The sequence below is a fragment of the Mesoplodon densirostris genome, chromosome 4, assembly GCF_025265405.1.
Source record: "Mesoplodon densirostris isolate mMesDen1 chromosome 4, mMesDen1 primary haplotype, whole genome shotgun sequence".
Taxonomy (NCBI): domain Eukaryota; kingdom Metazoa; phylum Chordata; class Mammalia; order Artiodactyla; family Ziphiidae; genus Mesoplodon; species Mesoplodon densirostris.
Window position 1 is genome coordinate 50138599 of NC_082664.1, and position 18817 is coordinate 50157415.

The 18817-nt window shown below is 43.5% G+C and overlaps 1 protein-coding gene across 4 annotated transcripts in view; it reads left to right on the forward strand.

Moving 5' to 3' along the window:
* The window catches only part of NID2 (nidogen 2), a 78305-nt gene that overhangs the window by 21837 nt on the left and 37651 nt on the right, over positions 1-18817 (forward strand). For all 4 annotated transcript variants that reach the window (XM_060096214.1, XM_060096215.1, XM_060096212.1 and 1 more), the window contains exons 5-8: positions 6409-6558; positions 6987-7232; positions 8702-8902; positions 10442-10672. In XM_060096214.1, coding sequence (XP_059952197.1) covers positions 6409-6558; positions 6987-7232; positions 8702-8902; positions 10442-10672 — 828 coding nt within the window. The remainder of the gene's footprint in view (positions 1-6408; positions 6559-6986; positions 7233-8701; positions 8903-10441; positions 10673-18817) is intronic.

An 18817-nucleotide genomic window follows, 5' to 3' on the forward strand; every position in this document is an offset into this window, starting at 1 on the left:
AAAATCTGTCCTGCAGTGAAAGTGTAAGTCCTTTTTCTTGAGGTAACAGGAAGAGCTGTTAAAAGTAAAAGACAGCTCAGCTGCCAAGGGCAGCCCTGCGCAGGAAGCCCTCCGTCCCCGTTTGCATGATGAACCCGGTGTGCTCCGTGGAGCCTGCTGGCCTTCCACGTGGCCGGGCCAGGGCAGAAGACGAGTGCTTAAGTGTTTCTGGAGAAATGAAGACTGAAGGGTGGGTCAGAACAAGTGCACAGGAGTTTTCCATTTGTGTGAAAAACTCCCAATTAGGACAAGTCTCAAGTACCCTGGCAGCACCTTTGCTTCTTTTCCCTTACATAGCCCCCTAGCCCTACCCCATTTTTCTTTCTGCTAAGGATAGGAGAAGAGTGAAAAGCATTAACTGGAAAAAAGAAATGAGATTTTTAAAATCCTCACGTGAAGTTTCCTTTAGCAACGGTCTAACCTCAGTTAACAAAGCTGCTGCAAACTGAGCTCATTCAAACCTGGCTGGCCTCCGCCCTCCTGCTGGGCCCGAGCTGCCAGCAGGCTTGTCCCTATCGTTTTTGACTCTCTGTGACAGGAGCTGCCAGGCAGAGCGTGGGTCCCCGGAGGGTCTGGAAGACAGCCTGCCCCAGTGGGTAAAATTCAGGAGAGAGGAATCTGTGGAATGAAAACTATATTTCTCAAAGTTTGGCTCTAGTCCACTTGTGGCTATTTCTCCCGTGGCCGTGGTTTAAAATGCTGATTCCACACCCTTCCTCCACCTTCTGACCCAGAATCTGCCTTTTTATTTATTTTTTTAACATTTATTTATTTAGGCTGCGCCGGGTCTTAGTTGGGGCACACGGGATCTTCAGTTGCGGCATGTAAACTCTTAGCTGCGGCACGCATGCGGGATCTAGTTCCCTGAGTGGGGATGGAGCCCAAGCTCCCTGCATTGGGAGGGCGGAGTCTTACCCACTGGGCCACCAGGGAAGTCCCCAGAATCTGCCTTTTTAAACCAGGTCCCTGGTGATTCTGAAGCCCATCACACTTGAGTACTGCTGGTGTAATGGAAGGAACGTGGAATTTAGAGCCAGAAGATCATATAATCTTTGTGGGCCTCATTGGTGTCATCTGTAAAGAGGGGATACCACCTCCTCACCAGAATAGGAAGAAGTGTGTGAAAACACATTCAAAACTGTGAGGTACAGAGGCATAGAAATGACCACAGAAAAGGAAAAAGTGCCACTTTGTTTTTTGCATCTGCTCACTGCACATCTCATCCAGCTGGGATTTAGACACGGATTCCCCACCTTCACGGAATTCAGCATCTTTGAATCTACCTGCAGTTCCCATAGAAATTTGAGAGGTCACGTTGGCCAGAAGTCTGGCTTTTCTTCCCTGCTTAGAGAGCCACACGTGGGGTCCCATTTTTAGGTCCTGTTCTCCCCCTTCATCAGGGAAGGGAAATGGCTCCTGGGCTCCCAGCTGCCTCCACTAAGGATCTTCACGTGCCCCGCTTGGGGGTTTGGCCTAAGTGGGCCATAAGCACAGCGTTCCGCTTCTCAGCCAGGCCAGGAATGAATGCTAGAGCATTCCCTGAAATCCCAGCCACCCCAGGAGCTAATTGGTCAGGTGAAATTCATTCACTACATTAATCAGCATTCTCTGGCTCAGAAATGGAAAGTTTGCAAATATCCTGAACACTGTCTCCTCTGGACGTAAGAGTCACCCCAGGAGTGGCTAAGGTACAGACTCGTAGGATCCGCCCATCGAGAGTCTGCATTGGTAGGTCTAAGGTGTGCCCTGGGAATTTGCATTTTTAACTGGCATCCCAGGTGATTCTGATGCAGTGGTTCCCAGAATCCATAGGGAGGAACGCAGCTGTCCCTCTGAATGGTTGAGTAGTGCCGTGCTGAGGGTATAAGTTCCTGTCAGGGGGCGGGGTGAGGCTTCCCAGATGCCTCAAAGGCGTTGCCAGAACTCTTCTGCCACAAACCTGCTCCAGTAACTGGCGCCTCCAGCCTTCCATTCCCACTCCAGGAAACGAACATCCCTGTGGACCCCTCTCTTTCTCCTCTTGTCCTCCCCACCCTGCTCTCCTACCCTCTCTCTACCCTCCTCCGCTTCTCTCCCTCCATCCGATTCATCAGCAAACCCTGGCAGCTCCACCTTCAAAGTACGCCAAATTTGGTCCCTTCTCATCCTCTCCACCAGGACCTCCTCCTCTCAAGGCACCGGCTCATTCCTGAGGTTCCCGTAAGTCAGACCGTGTCACTCTTCTGCTCCCCAGCAGCGTCCCCCCCTCCCTCAGACTAAAGCCCAAATCCTTCCCTTGACCTGTGAGGCCCGACGGGTGAGAACGGGCCAGGAGTACCTCTCCCGCCTTCTCCTGTCTCCCTGCTCCGGTCCTTCCCACGTACCCCGCCAGCCTGACGGGAGCTCTTGCCCCCACTTATCCTCTCCTCCTCCAGGCCTCTGCCCAAAGCTCATCCTCTCCCCAGGCTCTCCGTGGCTGTGTCATTTAGAAGAAGCAAAGTCACCTTCCGTCTCCAGGCCTCTTGTTCCACCCCGATTTAAGCTTCTGCATGGTTCTTGACACCATCTGCCGTACTGAATAATTGACCTGTCTGTTGACTGCTGCCTAAAGGGGGGAATGTAAGCTCCAGGACAGGAATTTTTGTCTCTTCTCAGCTGTATCCCTAATTCCTAGTCCAGTGCCGGGCCCACAGGGAGTGCTCGATAAGTATTTGTTTGAATTACTGAAAGAATGAAAGAAAATTGTAACAGGCATTTACCTTTCATCTAAGCTGACATCGTCAGTGTTACATGTGCACATCTGCATGTGAAGGCAGGCACGGAAAAGGGATCCCTCTGTGTGTTCCTCTGTCTAGGAGTGCACCCATCTTTCCCCAGTGTGACTGGTGTGGGCTGGAAGGCTGAGCTTGTGTTCTTGGCTCAGTAAGTCCCATCCTGGGCATGCAGCTTTCTACACACACACACACACACACACACACACACACACAGCTGAAAAAGATCCCCAAGCCAGCTTACCAATAGTTAATTTAACCCATCGTAATTATAGTTTGTCTCATAATAGCCTTTCATGGGGCCCTGTTATTTTTTGTTAGAAATGTGCGGTCTGTGTGTCCATGAACTTATAAACTTTGTCACAGTTGCATTTGTAAGTTGCTGGCTGCACTGCTGAGCCTCTTTTTACCCATAGAAAAGCTATGCCTCCTCCTAGTATTTTAGTTCAATTAACCCAACTCAACACATCTGTAGTCCTCCAGCTCACCTCTCCCTGTTTCATAATCCTCTCTTAGAAGAGGGATCGGGCGGAAGAACAAGCCTTCACAAAACAACAAATAGAGGGAACACAATACAAACCCATCATTTCTTTAATCTGAGGACAGAACAGTGTTAATGTGGTTTTATTTTTACCTGAATTTCCTGAAAATGACTACCTTTTAGTCCTGCATCAGATTGCCTTTTTACCTTGGTGCTCAGAAGTACACTAAGAAATAACATGATTTCTGGCAATGAGGTGTGAGAAGGGGTGTCATCCTGATTTTGGAGAGGAGGAAACAGACATGGTGCAATTCTGTGGTTTCTGCAGAGACACCGGAGTCAGGCTGCTGTTGGACATCAGAGCTTGGGACCCTCTGCTGCCCCTGCTTGTGTTTCTCGAGGGAGAGTCCTGATGGCAGCCGATGCCATGAACACACTCACAACTGTGCCAGTCCCTCCAGGGGCCACTTCTTTTTTTTTTTTTTTTTTTTTTTTCTTTTTTTCTTTTTTGCGGTATGCGGGCCTCTCACTGTTGTGGCCTCTCCTGTTGCGGAGCACAGGCTCCGGACGCACAGGCTCAGCGGCCATGGCTCACGGGCCCAGCCGTTCCGCGGCACGTGGGATCTTCCCGGACCGGGGCACGAACCCGTGTCCCCTGCATCGGCAGGCAGACTCTCAACCACTGCGCCACCAGGGAAGCCCCAGGGGCCACTTCTTAATACGTGTGACTTTTCAGAGCTGGAGAAACCCAAGATGTTGCCAAGTTACATTCATTTATTTTTACTCAGACTGGAATTTTTCCCCCCTTATCAAACCAATGGTATAGATAATGATACATCGTTTTCTCACAGCAACCTCTTATAATCTTCTTTATTATCCATTCTGTTTTTCTGCCTTGAGTTTTGTGTCACTTTCCTGTTTTAAAAAGTGTTCATGGGGGCTTCCCTGGTGGCGCAGTGGTTGAGAGTCCGCCGGCCAATGCAGGGGACACGGGTTCGTGCCCCCGTCCGGGAAGATCCCACATGCCGTGGAGCAGCTGGGCCTGTGAGCCATGGCCGCTGAGCCTGTGCGTCCGGAGCCTGTGCTCCGCAACGGGAGAGGCCACAACAGTGGGAGGCCCGCATACCGGAAAAAAAAAAAAAAAAAAAGGGGGAAAAAAGTGTTCATGGTGATGCCTAATTTTCTATTTTTATCAAGCTGGAATTTCTCAGCCATGTAGGCCTGGTACCAAATCTTGAGTCACCGACTTCGCTCTCACTCTGTTCCCAGTCAGATATTCCACTTGAGTCAAGATCGTCTGTCCGGCCAACCCTCAGCTCACTTCTTTCTCAAGAATCTGTAAGCAGCAGTCAAATACTGTCCAGAAGTTAATGCTACTGCTGCTACTCAGTTCTCCTACCTGTGCTTTTCTGTCAGCTGTGACAGCCATCTGGACAATCTCTGCTATCTTCTCCCACTAAGCCTGATTTATAAAGTAGGACTCAAACCTGACTGTCCGAAGCCTGTGTTGATTAACCGCAGTCAGCTGAGCAGATCCTTTGCCTGGCTCTCATGATCGATGTCCTTGGGCTCTGCTGGAGGGTGGTTGAGTGCAGCTGTTAAGAATCTGGAGCCAGACTTCATAGGTTCAGATCCCAACTCCACCACCTACTGCCTGTGTGACTTCAGGAGAGTCACCTTAATCTGTGCCCAGCTTGTTTACCTGCAAAACAGGGATTAAAAAAGTCCCTGCTCTTGTGCAAATTAAAAGAGTTAATAAAGTTCCTAGAATAGTACCTGGCATATATTAGGCACTCTTTCAAGGTTCACTTTGTTATAGTCTCACTTGCTGATACAAGTCGACGCTGGCTCCGTTGTTACTTCTATGGTGCTACATTCCCATCCTGCCCCAACGTTGGTTTGTTTTCTGTTCTCCCCGGAGTACTGGGTAAGTACTGATCTTCCCATTTCTTCTTTCCCTTCCCATTTCCTCCTTTTCAGACCTAGATATGGAACACAACTGCCACCCAGGTTTTCCCAAGGGCAGTTTATCTGTCTCCCTCGGGAGCCGGCACCTCACAACAGCACTGGAGTCTAGCACTAGAGTTTTGTGCTATCTTTGCTCAGTCAGCTCCTGGAGTCTCCACCCAACTCCTGCTCCAGGGGATGCAGAGGTGTGCACAGCCACTTTGCCTCCTGGTGGCCGTGCTTGGGATTGGGATCATCCCCCGTGTCCCGGACAAAGCTTTCTCTTATCTGTCAGCAACCCCCAATTCCTTGGCCATTCCGTTCAAGGACAATAGCATCTGCTCCAGTTCCTTTGTTTCTTGGTAGCACAAATGATTCTCTTTCTTTTTTTAATGGACAGAATAAGCGAGAGCTGGAAGGAACAGCTACTGGAGCACTGAGCTTACCCAGGTCCACGTGGCTTCCTAGAGAATGGTGACTATGGCCAGGCTCTCCGCTGCTGCCCTGACATCTGGCTCAGGCCACACCCACCACGAGAAACCCTGCAAAGGCACAGAGCCTTTCGCAGCTGGGCTCCCTGTTTCCTTCCCCTCCATCTCCACCTGCCTCCTATACACTTTCTTTAGGGTGTGTGTGTGTGTATGTGTGTTCTTTCTTCAATGCCCTTCTTCTCTTTCAGAAAAAAAAATTTTTTTCTGGGAAGTAAGACAAGCTATAGGTTATATTCTCTTCAAGTTCAGGGTTACCAAAAGTAAAAGAATGGTTGGACATAAGACCGTGTTCGTTAGTTTCTCTCTTTGGTATTCCTCTCGGGAGCTCATTAATATTAGTTTGAACCGTATAAAATTGCTGACCTTTGGCCATTTTTGACCCAGAAAATGGCAGTTCAACCTAACACGTACTTCCTGGTTGGCTTTCCTGTCACTGCACCGAGGGGCGCAGTCTCAGCCTCGCTCACCAGCTCTGCAGAGAGACCAGATGGGAGCAGTCGGCAGTACTTCTTGCCAGAAGACAAAGCAAGTTAATTCCCCTGAGTTGAATGTCATTTCCGTCTCTTAATCATCAAACCCCCATTTGTTTATTACAATCTAAGTGGATTTTATGGAGCAGATGCTGTGTCCGAGATGAGCCTTGGCAACCATGATACTGGAATCACTTAGTCCTTTACATGCAAGTTTGTTTTACTTTCAGTCTTCATGTACAATGCTGCCAACAAGGAAACCTGCGAACACAACCACGAGCGCTGTTCCCGGCACGCCTTCTGCACTGACTATGCCACGGGCTTCTGCTGCCACTGCCAGTCCAGCTTTTACGGGAACGGGAAGCACTGTCTGCCCAAAGGTGAGGAGTGCTGGCTTGATTGGGGCGGGGGCTGCTCTGGGTCTGTGTCTGTCGCTTGCTGTTTCCAGCTGCCACCGTGAGCTCTGTTTATGGACCTGTCTCTCTACTGCTTGAATCAAAGCCCAAGCAACTTGCAGGTGCTCCGTAAACGTTTGAGGAATGAACACGTTTGGGCTGATTTCCCAACTTGAGGATGAAACAAATGTTTCCTCCCTTTTGGCTAGCTCCTTAGGGTGCAAGTGGACAGGAGAGAGGGAGGATGGGAGAAGTGAGATCAAAGGCAGGTCTGTTTCGTACCTCGATGGGTAGCGGGTGGGTTAGGGAGTCGTGAAAAGGGCTGAAAGTGGAGTGTGGGGAGTTGTCAGTGGGATAGTTTTATCTGTGCATGTGGATGACGGTCAAGGCTGACAGGGTTTGCTGTCTCTCAGGGACACCTCATCGAGTCAATGGGAAGGTGAGTGGGCACCTCCGCGTGGGCCACACGCCCGTGCACTTCACCGACGCGGACCTGCACGCTTATGTGGTGGGCGACGACGGCAGAGCCTACCTGGCCATCGGCCACATCCCGCAGCCCGCTGCCCAGGCCCTTCTCCCACTCACGCCGATCGGAGGCCTCTTTGGCTGGCTCTTTGCTTTAGAAAAACCAGGCTGGGAGAACGGCTTCAGCCTCACAGGTGAGGAGGGCCACAGGTCACCGTGGCTTTGGCGGCGTGGAGCCTTGGGCTTTCATTCAGTAGTCAGTTGTCCAATGTTTCAGATCCAGACAGGTGTAGTTTTTCTGCCCCGAGGTAGTTGGGGATGGTTTGGCCTTGCAGGACTGTTTTTAAAAGACAGTGATTTCTTCTAAAGGTTCTCCAGGTGGTTCTGAGAAATAGGATGATCCCATTTGGAGCATTTGTGCCCTCTTACCCCAGTTTGTTGAAGCTTCTTTGTCAGACTCCATGTAATTCAGTTGTCACTCACAGATGTGCCAAAGAGGGATGCAGGTGGTAGTTCCAGGGCATCTGGAGATGATTTTACTTCATGGGGGAGGGGTGCCTTTCCTCTTTGTCCCCTGATGACTCTGATCTATAATAGTATAGACAGTGCTTCTCAGACTTTAACCCACCTGCACGTCACCTGGGGCCTCGGGAAAGTCCAGGTTCTGATTCAGTAGGTCGGGGGTGGCGGGCCTGGGGTGTCTGTGATCCTGTTTTCCCAGCAAGCTTCCAGGAGATGATAATGCTGGTCTAAGGACCACCCTTTGATAGCGAGGGTGTAGAGAATACTTCCTGGCTTCTCACCTCACTACCCCTTGTTTCCTAGTGGATTTATGTTTATTGCACATAAAGTGTGAGAGAAAAGTTCTTGGCCCACCTCCAGCCGTAGAACTCAATAGGCATTTGTAGGATCTTGCTCTTAATCAAGTTTTGATAAAACCTTGAGTCAAAAGTAGATAAATAAAATACAGTATACCTAGTTACATTTGAATTTCAGATAAACAATTAATAATTGAATAATTTAGGGCTTCCCTGGTGGCACAGTGGTTGACAGTCCTCCTGCCGATGCAAGGGACACAGGTTCGTGCCCCGGTCCAGGAGGATCCCACATGCCACGGAGTGGCTGGGCCCGTGAGCCATGGCCGCTGAGCCTGTGCATCCGGAGCCTGTGCTCCGCAACGGGAGAGGCCACAACAGTGAGAGTCCTGCGTAATGCAAAAAAAAAAAAAAAAAAAATTGAATAATTTAGTATAAGTATGCCCCCAATATTGTATGGGACATACTTATACTAAAAGTGTTTTTTATTCATCTGATATTCAAATGTAAATGGGTGTCCTGGGGATTTTTTATTGTTTTTGTTAAGTCTGACAGCCATAGAAAGAGAAAGGTCAAGGATGTTCCTAGGGGTTTATTTTTCACAGAAAACAAGTTCCTACAAAGAGAAGCAGTGTGAGATGGGATAGAATGGAACCATGCTCTTTAACAGAAAGTTCGGGGAACTGGTGAGATCAACAGCTGAGAGTACTTAACCTTCATTATCAGAGCTCCTTAGGCACCATCCCCAGCAGTAGGAGAAACTGGGAAGTGGAAGTATGCACTGGTGATAATTGCTGGAAGATGCAAGGCCTCCTTTCATCCCTGTGCTGGATTGTTTTCCTCTCCAGGTGCTACCTTTATCCATGACATGGAAGTTACTTTCTACCCAGGAGAGGAAAGGGTTCGAATCACTCAAACTGCTGAGGGGCTGGACCCAGAGAACTATCTGAGCATTCAAACCAACATTCAAGGCCAGGTGCCTTACATCCCAGCAAACTTCACAGCCCACATCGCTCCCTACAAGGAGCTCTACCACTACTCGGACTCAGGTACGTGCAACCAGTTCTCACCTTGTAAAATGGGGATGGTGCGCATCTCACGAGATAGTTGTGAGGATTATGTGAGTGACTACGTGGCATGTCCTTATAGAACAGTGTGTGACACATGAAATGAGCTCAGTGTTGTTTTTATTATTCTTGTTATTTTATTAGTGTGAGAAAAGTGATGGCTGTTGTACACAAGAATATCAACATCCCTACCCAATATTTGCAGATAATAATAACATAATAACAACCTTGTCTATGGGGTGGGGAGGGATGGTATAATTTTGTACAGTTTTTAACCATCCTGCTCTCTTGTTTGTGGAAAAATATTGATTATTGGAATTTATACTTGTTCTGTAACCTTGTTTCAGCCTGCTTTGAAATCAGAGATGCCGTACAGTATTATAAAACTACCACTAGATTTGGAGTCAGAAGACAAGAATTCTTATCATGGATGTGTTTAAAATATGTGGGGAATAAGATCACTTACTGTCTGAGAGCTTATTTTCTCATCTTTAGAATGAGAATAATCACCCCTTTTCTGTCTCTCTTACATGGTTGATATGTGTAAGGTGTGATGTGTTCTGTAAGACACCCCCTGATTTTGAGATGCTGCCCCAATCTCAGTTGCTGTCCTGCAGCACAGGGGTTTGTTTTGAGTTGTGCCTTTGCTTCTCGTGCGGTGTGAGAGCTGGAAGCCAGGCAAGAGGCACAGGGAAGAGGATGGGCAGCAGAGATCTGGCCTGGGCACAGGGTAGCTGATGGCTAGAAAACTGCCTGGCCTCCCAACTCTGCACTCAGGTGGAGATAAAAGACCCCCGCCCCTTTCCCCAGAAGCCTCCAGACTTAAGTGCAAGGTGTTGGAAGTCTTCTGTGCACTGATGGATGGATTGGTTGAAAACTTGGGAGGAGTGGGGTAGAGTCAGGCCAACTTGAGTTCCAGTTCCGGCTCTGCATACCAGCTTTGCTTCTTATTTTAGTTTTTTGCGGTACGTGGGCCTCTCACTGTTGTGGCCTCTCCCGTTGCGGAGCACAGGCTCCGGACGTGCAGGCTCAGCAGCCATGTGCGGCATGTGGGATCTTCCCGGACCAGGACATGAACCCGTGTCCCCTGCATCAGCAGGCGGACTCTCAACCACTGCGCCACCAGGGAAGCCCCCAGTTTTGCTTCTTAGACTACTTAATTAACTCTCTAACCTCTGTGAGACTCTCCACACAAGATGGCAGGGCCCACCTCACTGGCTGTTGTGAGGAATAAATGAGGCACTGCTTATAGAGTGCTGGGTGTGGCTGGCATATAGTAAAGTTTATTCTTTGAGAATATTGACAGCAGTGATTATACCTCTTCCCTCTCAGTGCTTTGGTTTTACATCTACGTGGGTTCTTGGGACTGCCTTGCAGGTTTCCCATATAAACTCAAACTTCCCAAGGGGACATGCTCCAGCAACTACATGAAAAACTGCAGAGAAACTCACCTCACATAAAAAAACCTCTGTATTTAATATTTGTACATTTCCTCATTTGACTGAATAATGTCTATTGCAGCTGTGACCTCCACAAGTTCCAGAGCCTACTCTCTCACGTTGGGTGCCATCAACCAAACACGGTCCTACCGCATCCACCAGAACATCACTTACCAGGCATGCAGACATGGCCCCAGACACTGGACCATCCCCACCACCCAGCAGCTGAATGTGGACCGGGTCTTTGCCTTGTACACGGATGAAGAAAAAGTGCTCAGATTCGCTGTGACCAATCAAATTGGCCCTGTTGAAGGTATGGTTTCCCTTTTTATTGCTGGGCAAAAATTCCATCCAACCTTCTTTCTTTCATGCCTTTTGAGTGGCCTCAGAAAGATTCACATAGGTTACTAAGGGTAACTGAGTGCCAGGCTCTGTTAGGTGCTGGGTGTAAGGATGAATAAAGCAGGGTCCTGTCCTTGAGAGGTAGAAATGGAACTTTTAGAGTAGTGTTCCTGCCAAGATCAGGAATAGAGCATATACATGAGGCTGGTTTGCTGCAACACCCAATTGTGTGTGTTGTCTGTGTTGGGGATACACCTGTGATGAACGAGGTGTGGCCAAGTTAGGGGGGAGATTGATGTATAAGTATTTGTTATGATTGTGATAAGTGCAGGGTGCTGTGAGCCTAGTTTTCACCATCCATTAACCTAAATTTAATACTATCTTTATCCATACTATCTATTATAATTGGAGAGTTATGACATTCTAAAAATCTATTCATTAATTGACGGGCATTTGGGTTGTTTCCACCTTTTGGCTATTATGAAGTTTTCATAAGCTTTTCTTTCTCTTGGTATATAACTAGGAGTAGAATTACTCAGTCAAACAGTAACTTCGTGTTTAACTTTTTTGAGAAACTGCTGTTTTCCACAGTTACACCATTTTACACACATACCAGCAACATGTGAGGGTTTCAGTTTATCCACATGCCCATCAACATGTGCTATTATCCATTTTTTGACTACAGCCACCCACATGCATATAAAGTAGTATTTCATTATGGTTTTGATTTTTGCATTTTCCTGATGATTAATGATGTTGAACATTTTTTCGTGGGCTCATTGGATGTCTTCTTTAGAGAAATACCTATCCAATTTTTTTGCCTATCTTTTAATTAGATTATTTGTCTCATTGAGTTGTAAAAGTTCTTCATCTATTCTAGATACAAGTCTCTTATTAAATATATGATCTGCAAATATTTTCTCCCATTCTGTAGGTTGTATTTCACTTTGTTGATAATGCCCTCTGAAGCACAAAAGTTTTTAATTTTTTTTTTTGGCCATGCTGCTTGGCTTGCAGGATCTTAGTTCCCCAACCAGGGACTGAACCTGGGCCACAGCAGCACTGAATCCTAACAACTGGACCACCAGGGAATTCCCAAAAGTTTTTAATTTTGATGACACCCCATTTATCTATTTTTTTCTTTTGTTGCTTGTACTTTTAGCATAATATCGAAGAAACCATTGCCTAATTCAGGGTCACAAAAGTTCACCCCTAAGTTTATTCTAAAATTTTAATTTAAGTACATTAAGGCCTTTGACCCATTTTCAGTTAATTTTTGTATATGGTGTGAAGTAGAGGTCCATCTTCATTCTTTTTCTAATGAGTAGTATTCAATTTTACTGCAATTCTTATTTGTCTAGAAATAGATTTAACAATACTTCAATATTTTATAATGCTTTACAATTAGGCAAAACGCTTTCAGGTTTGCACATGCAACATCTACATATGCAATTTCATTTTTTAATTGAAGTATAGTTGATTTACATTATATAAGTTTCAGCTGTATAACATAGTGATTCAATATTTTTATAAATCCTACTCCATTTAAAGTTATTATAAACTATTGGCTATATTCCCTGTGCTGTATGGTATATCCTTGTAGGTTATTTTATATATAGTAGTTTGTACCTCTTAATCCCCTACCCTATCTTGTCCCTCCCTCCGTCCCTCTTCCCACTGGTAACCACTAATTTGTTCTCCATATCTGTCTATTTGTTTTGTTATATTCATTTCATTCATGTTTGTTTTTTGGAGTCCACATATAAGTTACAGTATACCGTATTTGTCTTTCCCTGTCTGACTTATCTTACTAAGCATAAAACCCTCCTAGTCCATCATGTTGTTGCAAATGGAATTTTTCATGGCCAAATAGTATTCCTGTGTGTGTGTGTGTGTGTGTGTGTGTGTGTATACCAAGTGTTCTTTATCCATTCATCTGTTGATTGGCACTTGGGTTCTCTTACATGTCTTAGCCATTGTAAATAATTGTGCTATTAACATTGGGGTGCATGTATCTTCTCGAATTTTTTTTCATTTTCAGATACATACCCAGGAATGGAACTGCTGGATCATATGGTAGTTCTATTTTTAGTTTTTTGAGGAACCTCCAAACTGTTTTCCACAGTGGCTGCACAGATTTACATTCCCACCAACAGTGTACAAGGGTTCCCTTTTCTCCACATCCTTGCCAACACATTTATTTGTGTTCTTTTTGATGACAGCACCTCACATCTGTCAGAATAGCTATCTCATTGTGGTTTTTTTTTAATATTTTTTTTCTGCTTTATAACAAATTTAATCAGTTATACATATACATATGTTCCCATATCCCCTCCCTTTTGGATCTCCCTCCCACCCTCCCTATCCCACCCCTCCAGGTGGTCACAAAGCACCGAGCTGATCTCCCTGTGCTATGTGGCTGCTTCCCACTAGCTATCTACCTTACGTTTGGTAGTGTATATATGTCCATGCTGCTCTTTCGCTTTGTCACAGCTTACGCTTCCCCCTCCCCATATCCTCAAGTCCATTCTCTAGTAGGTCTGTGTCTTTATTCCTGTCTTACCCCTATGTTCTTGATGACATTTTTTTCTTAAATTCCATATATATGTGTCAGCATACAGTATTTGTCTTTCTCTTTCTGACTTACTTCACTCTGTATGACAGACTCTAGGTCCATCCACCTCATTACAAATAGCTCAATTTCGTTTCTTTTTATGGCTGAGTAATATTCCATTGTATATATGTGCCACATCTTCTTTATCCATTCATCCGATAATGGACACTTAGGTTGTTTCCATCTCCGGGCTATTGTAAATAGGGCTGCTATCATTGTGGTTTTGATTTGCATTTCCCTGATGATTAGCGATGTTGAGCATCTTTTCATGTACCTATTGGCCATCTGCATTTCCTCTTTGGAAAAATTTCTATTCAGTTCTTCTGCCTATTTTGCAATGAGTTGTTTGGGGGTTTTTTTATGTTGAATTGTATGAGCTATTTATATATGTTGGATATATATGTTGGATATGTTAGCATCTTTTCACGTGCCTGTTGGCCATCTGTATGTCTATTTTGGAAAAATGTCTATTCAGGTCTTCTGTCCAATTTTTAATTGGGTTAGTTTTTGATATTGAGTTTTATAGCTCTTTATAAATGTGTAGGTTTATTTCTGGGATCTCTATTCTGTTCCATTGATTTATTGGTATGTTTTTATAAGAGTACCATACTGTTTTGATTACTGTAGTTTTGTAGTATAGTCTGAGGTCCTGGCACATGATACTTCCAGCTTTCTTCTTTCTTCTCAAGATTGCTGTGGCTATTTGGGGTCTTCTGTGGTTCCATATAAATTTTCAGATTATTTGTTCTAATTCAGATTATCTGTTTTCATTCCTGTGAAAAAAAATGTCCTGGGTATTTTGATAGGGATTGTATTAAATTTGTAGTTTGTTTTTGCTACTATGGACATTTTAACAATATTAATTCTTCCAGTCCATGAACATGCATATCTTTCCATTTCTTTGTATCATCTTCAATTTTCTTCATAAAGGTCTTATACTTTTCAGAGTATGGGTCTTTCACCTCCTTGGCTAAGTTTACCTCGAGGGTACGATGCTCAAAATCATAGGGAAGAAATTGTTAATAATAGTGTTTTTATAATAAAGTTGGTTGTATATAGTTCTAGTATGGGGGGGTTGTGGAATGCTCCTAGAAAGAGGATTGTTGTGAAAATATTTATTATAATGGCATATTCTAAGAAAAATATAATGAATGGGTCTGCTGCATATTCTACGTTGAATCCCGATATGAGTTCAGATTCTCCTTCTCTTGTTAGGTCAAAGGGGGCTCGGTTAGTTTCTGCTAGAGAGGAAATAAATCACAGCTAGGGGTCATGATGGGAAGATTATTCATAAATGTTCTTGTGATGAGGGTTGAGAAAGTAAAAGTTCAATTTACTTAAAGGGCTGATAGAAGAATAATTGCTAGTATTACTTCATATGAAATTGTTTGTGCTACTGCTCGTGGGGCTGCAATTAATACATATTTTGAGTTGGAGGCCCATCTGGATCAGAAGGTGGAATATACGGCGAGGCTTGACATAGCTATTATAAATAACACCCTTAGATTTATACTAATTAGGGGATAAGGTATAGGTAGAGGAATTGATATGATTAGGGCTAGGGTTAGGGCTAGGATTGGTGCAATAATAAATATGGAAATGGAGGATGTAGCTGGTCGTAATGGTGCTTTAATGAATAATTTGTGTCAGCAATAGGTTGTAATAGGCCATATGGTCCAACGATATTTGGTCCTTTTCAAAGTTGCATATAACCTGGGATTTTTCATTCAATTAATGTGAGGAATGCAATGGCTAGGAGAATGGGGATAATGAGTATTAAGATGTTAATTATAAACATTTTGTTAGGGAGAGGATTTGAACCTCCAGTTACAAAGGTTTAAGTTTTACGCAATTAGTGGGCTCTGCCACCTTAACAAACCCTGTTCTTGGGTAATATTTTGTACATATTAATTAAATTAAGATTATATCATTGGGGCCTCCCTGGTGGCGCAGTGGTTGAGAGTCCGCCTGCCGATGCAGGGGATACGGGTTCGTGCCCCGGTCTGGGAGGATCCCATATGCCGCGGAGCGGCTGGGCCCGTGAGCCATGGCCGCTGAGCCTGTGCGTCCGGAGCCTGTGCTCCGCAACGGGAGAGGCCACAACAGTGAGAGGCCCGCGTACAGCAAAAAAAAAAAAAAAAAAAAAAAAAAAAGATTATATCATTAACTGGTTTATCAGGTGCTTTTTAAAAGTGAGCCTGATTTCTCTTGTCCTTTTGAACTGAGGGAAATATATAATAGATAGGAACTGACCTGTATTACTCCGGTCTGAACTTAGATCACGTAGGACTTTAATCATTGAACAAATGAACCTTTAATAGAGGTTACACCATTGGGGTGTCTGGATCCAACATTGAGATCGTAAACCCTATTGTTGATATGAACTCTAGAAGACGATTGAGCTGTTACCCCTAGGCTAACTTGTTCCACTGATAAATTTTTGGATCAAGAAATGATCATATGTTTTGACTAGTAAGTCTAGACTTCAATTATTCAGAGCCTTTTTTGTTCTCTGAGCTCACTCCAACCAAAATTGTCAACCCATATAAAAATGTGTTATCCCTCAGTGGTTTAGTTTTTTGGGGGGTTAACTAAAGCTGCATAGGGTCTTCTCGTCTTATTTTATTATTCCCGCCTCCTCATGGGAAGGTCAGTTTCACTGATTGAAAGTAAGAGACAGTAAAACCCTCATGAGGCCATTCATACGAGTCCTTATTTAGAGAACAAATGATTATGCTACCTTTGCATGGCCAGGATACCATGGCCGTTTAACAGTTGTCACTGGGCCAGCAGTGCCTCTACTGCTAGTTATGCAAGAGGTGATGTTTTTGGTAAACAGGCAGGGTTTATGTTTGCCGAGTTCCTTTTACTTTTTAAAATCTTTTCACGAGTGCATGCCTGTGTTGGATTAACAGCTTGCTAAATAAATAATTTAATGTTGCATTGTGCTCATTTGCTGTTAATTATCAGTATAGTATTAGTTACTGATGTAAGCTTATGCAAGGAGAAATATTTCTTGTTACTCATTATTGTTAACATTATTGCCTCTATTGGTCAATAGATTAGTCCAGTATAAAGCTAGGAGTTGATTTGCTTATTATTGGTATTAAGATAAAGTTATTGTTGGACTTGAACTCTTTATTAATTGGTGGCTGCTTTTAAGCCAACTATGGTATTGTTTTTACTCTCTAGATAAGGTTGTATCATTTCTAAAAAGCTGTACCTTTTAAGATTAACATTTAAAAATACATTAAAATTTATAATTTTTTTGGTAATTTTTAAAGTCGAACTAAGATTCTTTTCCTGGACAACCAGCTATCACCAGGCACGTTAGGCTTGTCAACTCTACTTATAAATCTTCTTATAAATCTTCTTATAATAAATCTACTTATTTTGCTACATAGATGAGTTTGTTCTAATAAACTGTTCATAAGTAGCTCATCTGGTTTCAGGATGTTTAAGTTCTCTTTGTTAAATGTTTACTAGTTAAATCATTATGCAAAATGTACAAGGGGTTAACTGCTTTTTGTTACTTTTAATGTTTCATCATTCCCTTATGGCAGGTTCTCTGTAGTGCCAGAGGATATTTTAAATTCTATCCCCTATACTTTAAATGTTGAGTAAATGTTTTACTTAATTTGCTTATATTAGTAAAACTTGTGGGGGGTTGGCTAGATTTAGTTCAAAGTGTTCATAAACTATGAAATCTCCTAGGGGTAAACTAGGTGCTTTTATGTAAGCTATGCTTTGATTTATCCAAGCACACTTTCCAGTGTGCTTACCTTGTTACGACTTGTCTCCTCTCATATAATTAGTGTTTAGTAATAGATTGTAGGAAGCTATTGTAATACTTGAGGAAGGTGATGGGCAGTGTGTGCTTACTTCATGGCCTTATTCAGTTAAGCACTCTATTCTTAATTTGCTACTAAATCCTCCTTTGGTTTTTAGTTTTCATAAAAACCTGTGTGTAGTGAGAAATACGTTCTTGAGATAGAAAATGTAGCCCGTTTCTTCCCACTCCATAGGTTACACCTTGACCTAATGTTTTTATGTATAATTATGCTTACTTTTATTCCTTTTTTAGGGCTTGCTGAAGACAGCATATAGACTGAATTAGCCAGGGTTGGTGAGGTTTATCAGGGTTTATCGATTATAGAACAGGCTCCTGTAGAAGGGTGTGAAGCACTGCCAAGACCTTTGAGTTTTAAGCTGCTGCTGGTAGTACTCTGGCGAATAATTTTGTTATAATAATTATTTGGGTTTAGGACTAAGCATAGTGGGGTGTCTAATCCCAGTTTGGGTCTTAGCTGTTGTGTAATTAGGAAATACTAAAGTCACTTTCGTAGTCTATTTTTATTTTAGCCATGGCTTTTTACAGCTTAATTAAAATTTAACTTTATGTTACTCTTTAACACGCTTTCCACTGAATTTCTATTAATTTGGGTTAATCGTTTGATCGTGGTGGCTGGCTCAAAATTTACCAACCCTAGTTAATATAACTTAGTTGAACTTTTGTTTATGGCTTAGTTTTAATCACTGCTGTTTCCTGTGGATGTGTGGTTAAGCAAGGTGTTATGAGCTACTAGCATTAGTGTACTTGATGCCAGGTCCTTTGGATGATTTAGAGGGCATTCTCACTGGGGCTCCGATGCTTGCATGTGTAATTTGATTAACAACTAATGGAAAGCCTGGGACCAAACCTCTGTGTTTATCAACTCCATAAACTCATCTAGGCACTTTCAGGGTCTTGCTTTAGGTTTTAAGCTACATTAACAAGTTGTGTTTATATTGTGAAGTAACATGTATATAGTTGTTTTGTATGATTTATGCTAGATTTAGTATTAAAATTTTGATAAAAATGATCCATAGATCTAGGGAGATGCCTGTCTATATAAATGGTAAATATCTAAGTAATTCATTGGTGCGATTAGGGTTTATTTTCTAGGTATATCCTATTTTGAGCATTGTTTATGTTTGTTGGATAGATTAACTAAATTCTATGTATTCATATGTTTTTGCCTTGTTTGGGGGGTTTGGCAGGGCATTATAGGCATATAGAATGTGGGATTTAGTGGGGCGAAAGGAGGGCTTGTTAAACAGGTTATTTACCTGTTCAATGTGTATGTGTATGTAATGTATGTGTGTGTAATTTCCATATGTCCTGTAGCCATTGACTGAATAACACCTTATGGTTGATGATGTTGGTAAATAATATTCAATTAAAGTCCAGCTACAGTTTATTTGACTATGTTAAGACCTCACATGGCCATAGCTGAGTCCCAGCATCCCTATAAAAATTTAAAAATACCAAATGCATAAAACCACAGTTATGTGTGAGCATGGGCTGATTAGTCATTAGTCCATCGAGATGTCTTATTTAAGAGGAAAGAATGGGTAATTTTATAGGTGAGATGGTCCTGAAGTAAGAACCAGATGTCTGATAAAGTTCATTAATAGAAACCCTCACAAGTTATGGGCCCAGAGCAAGAAGAGGGACACCTG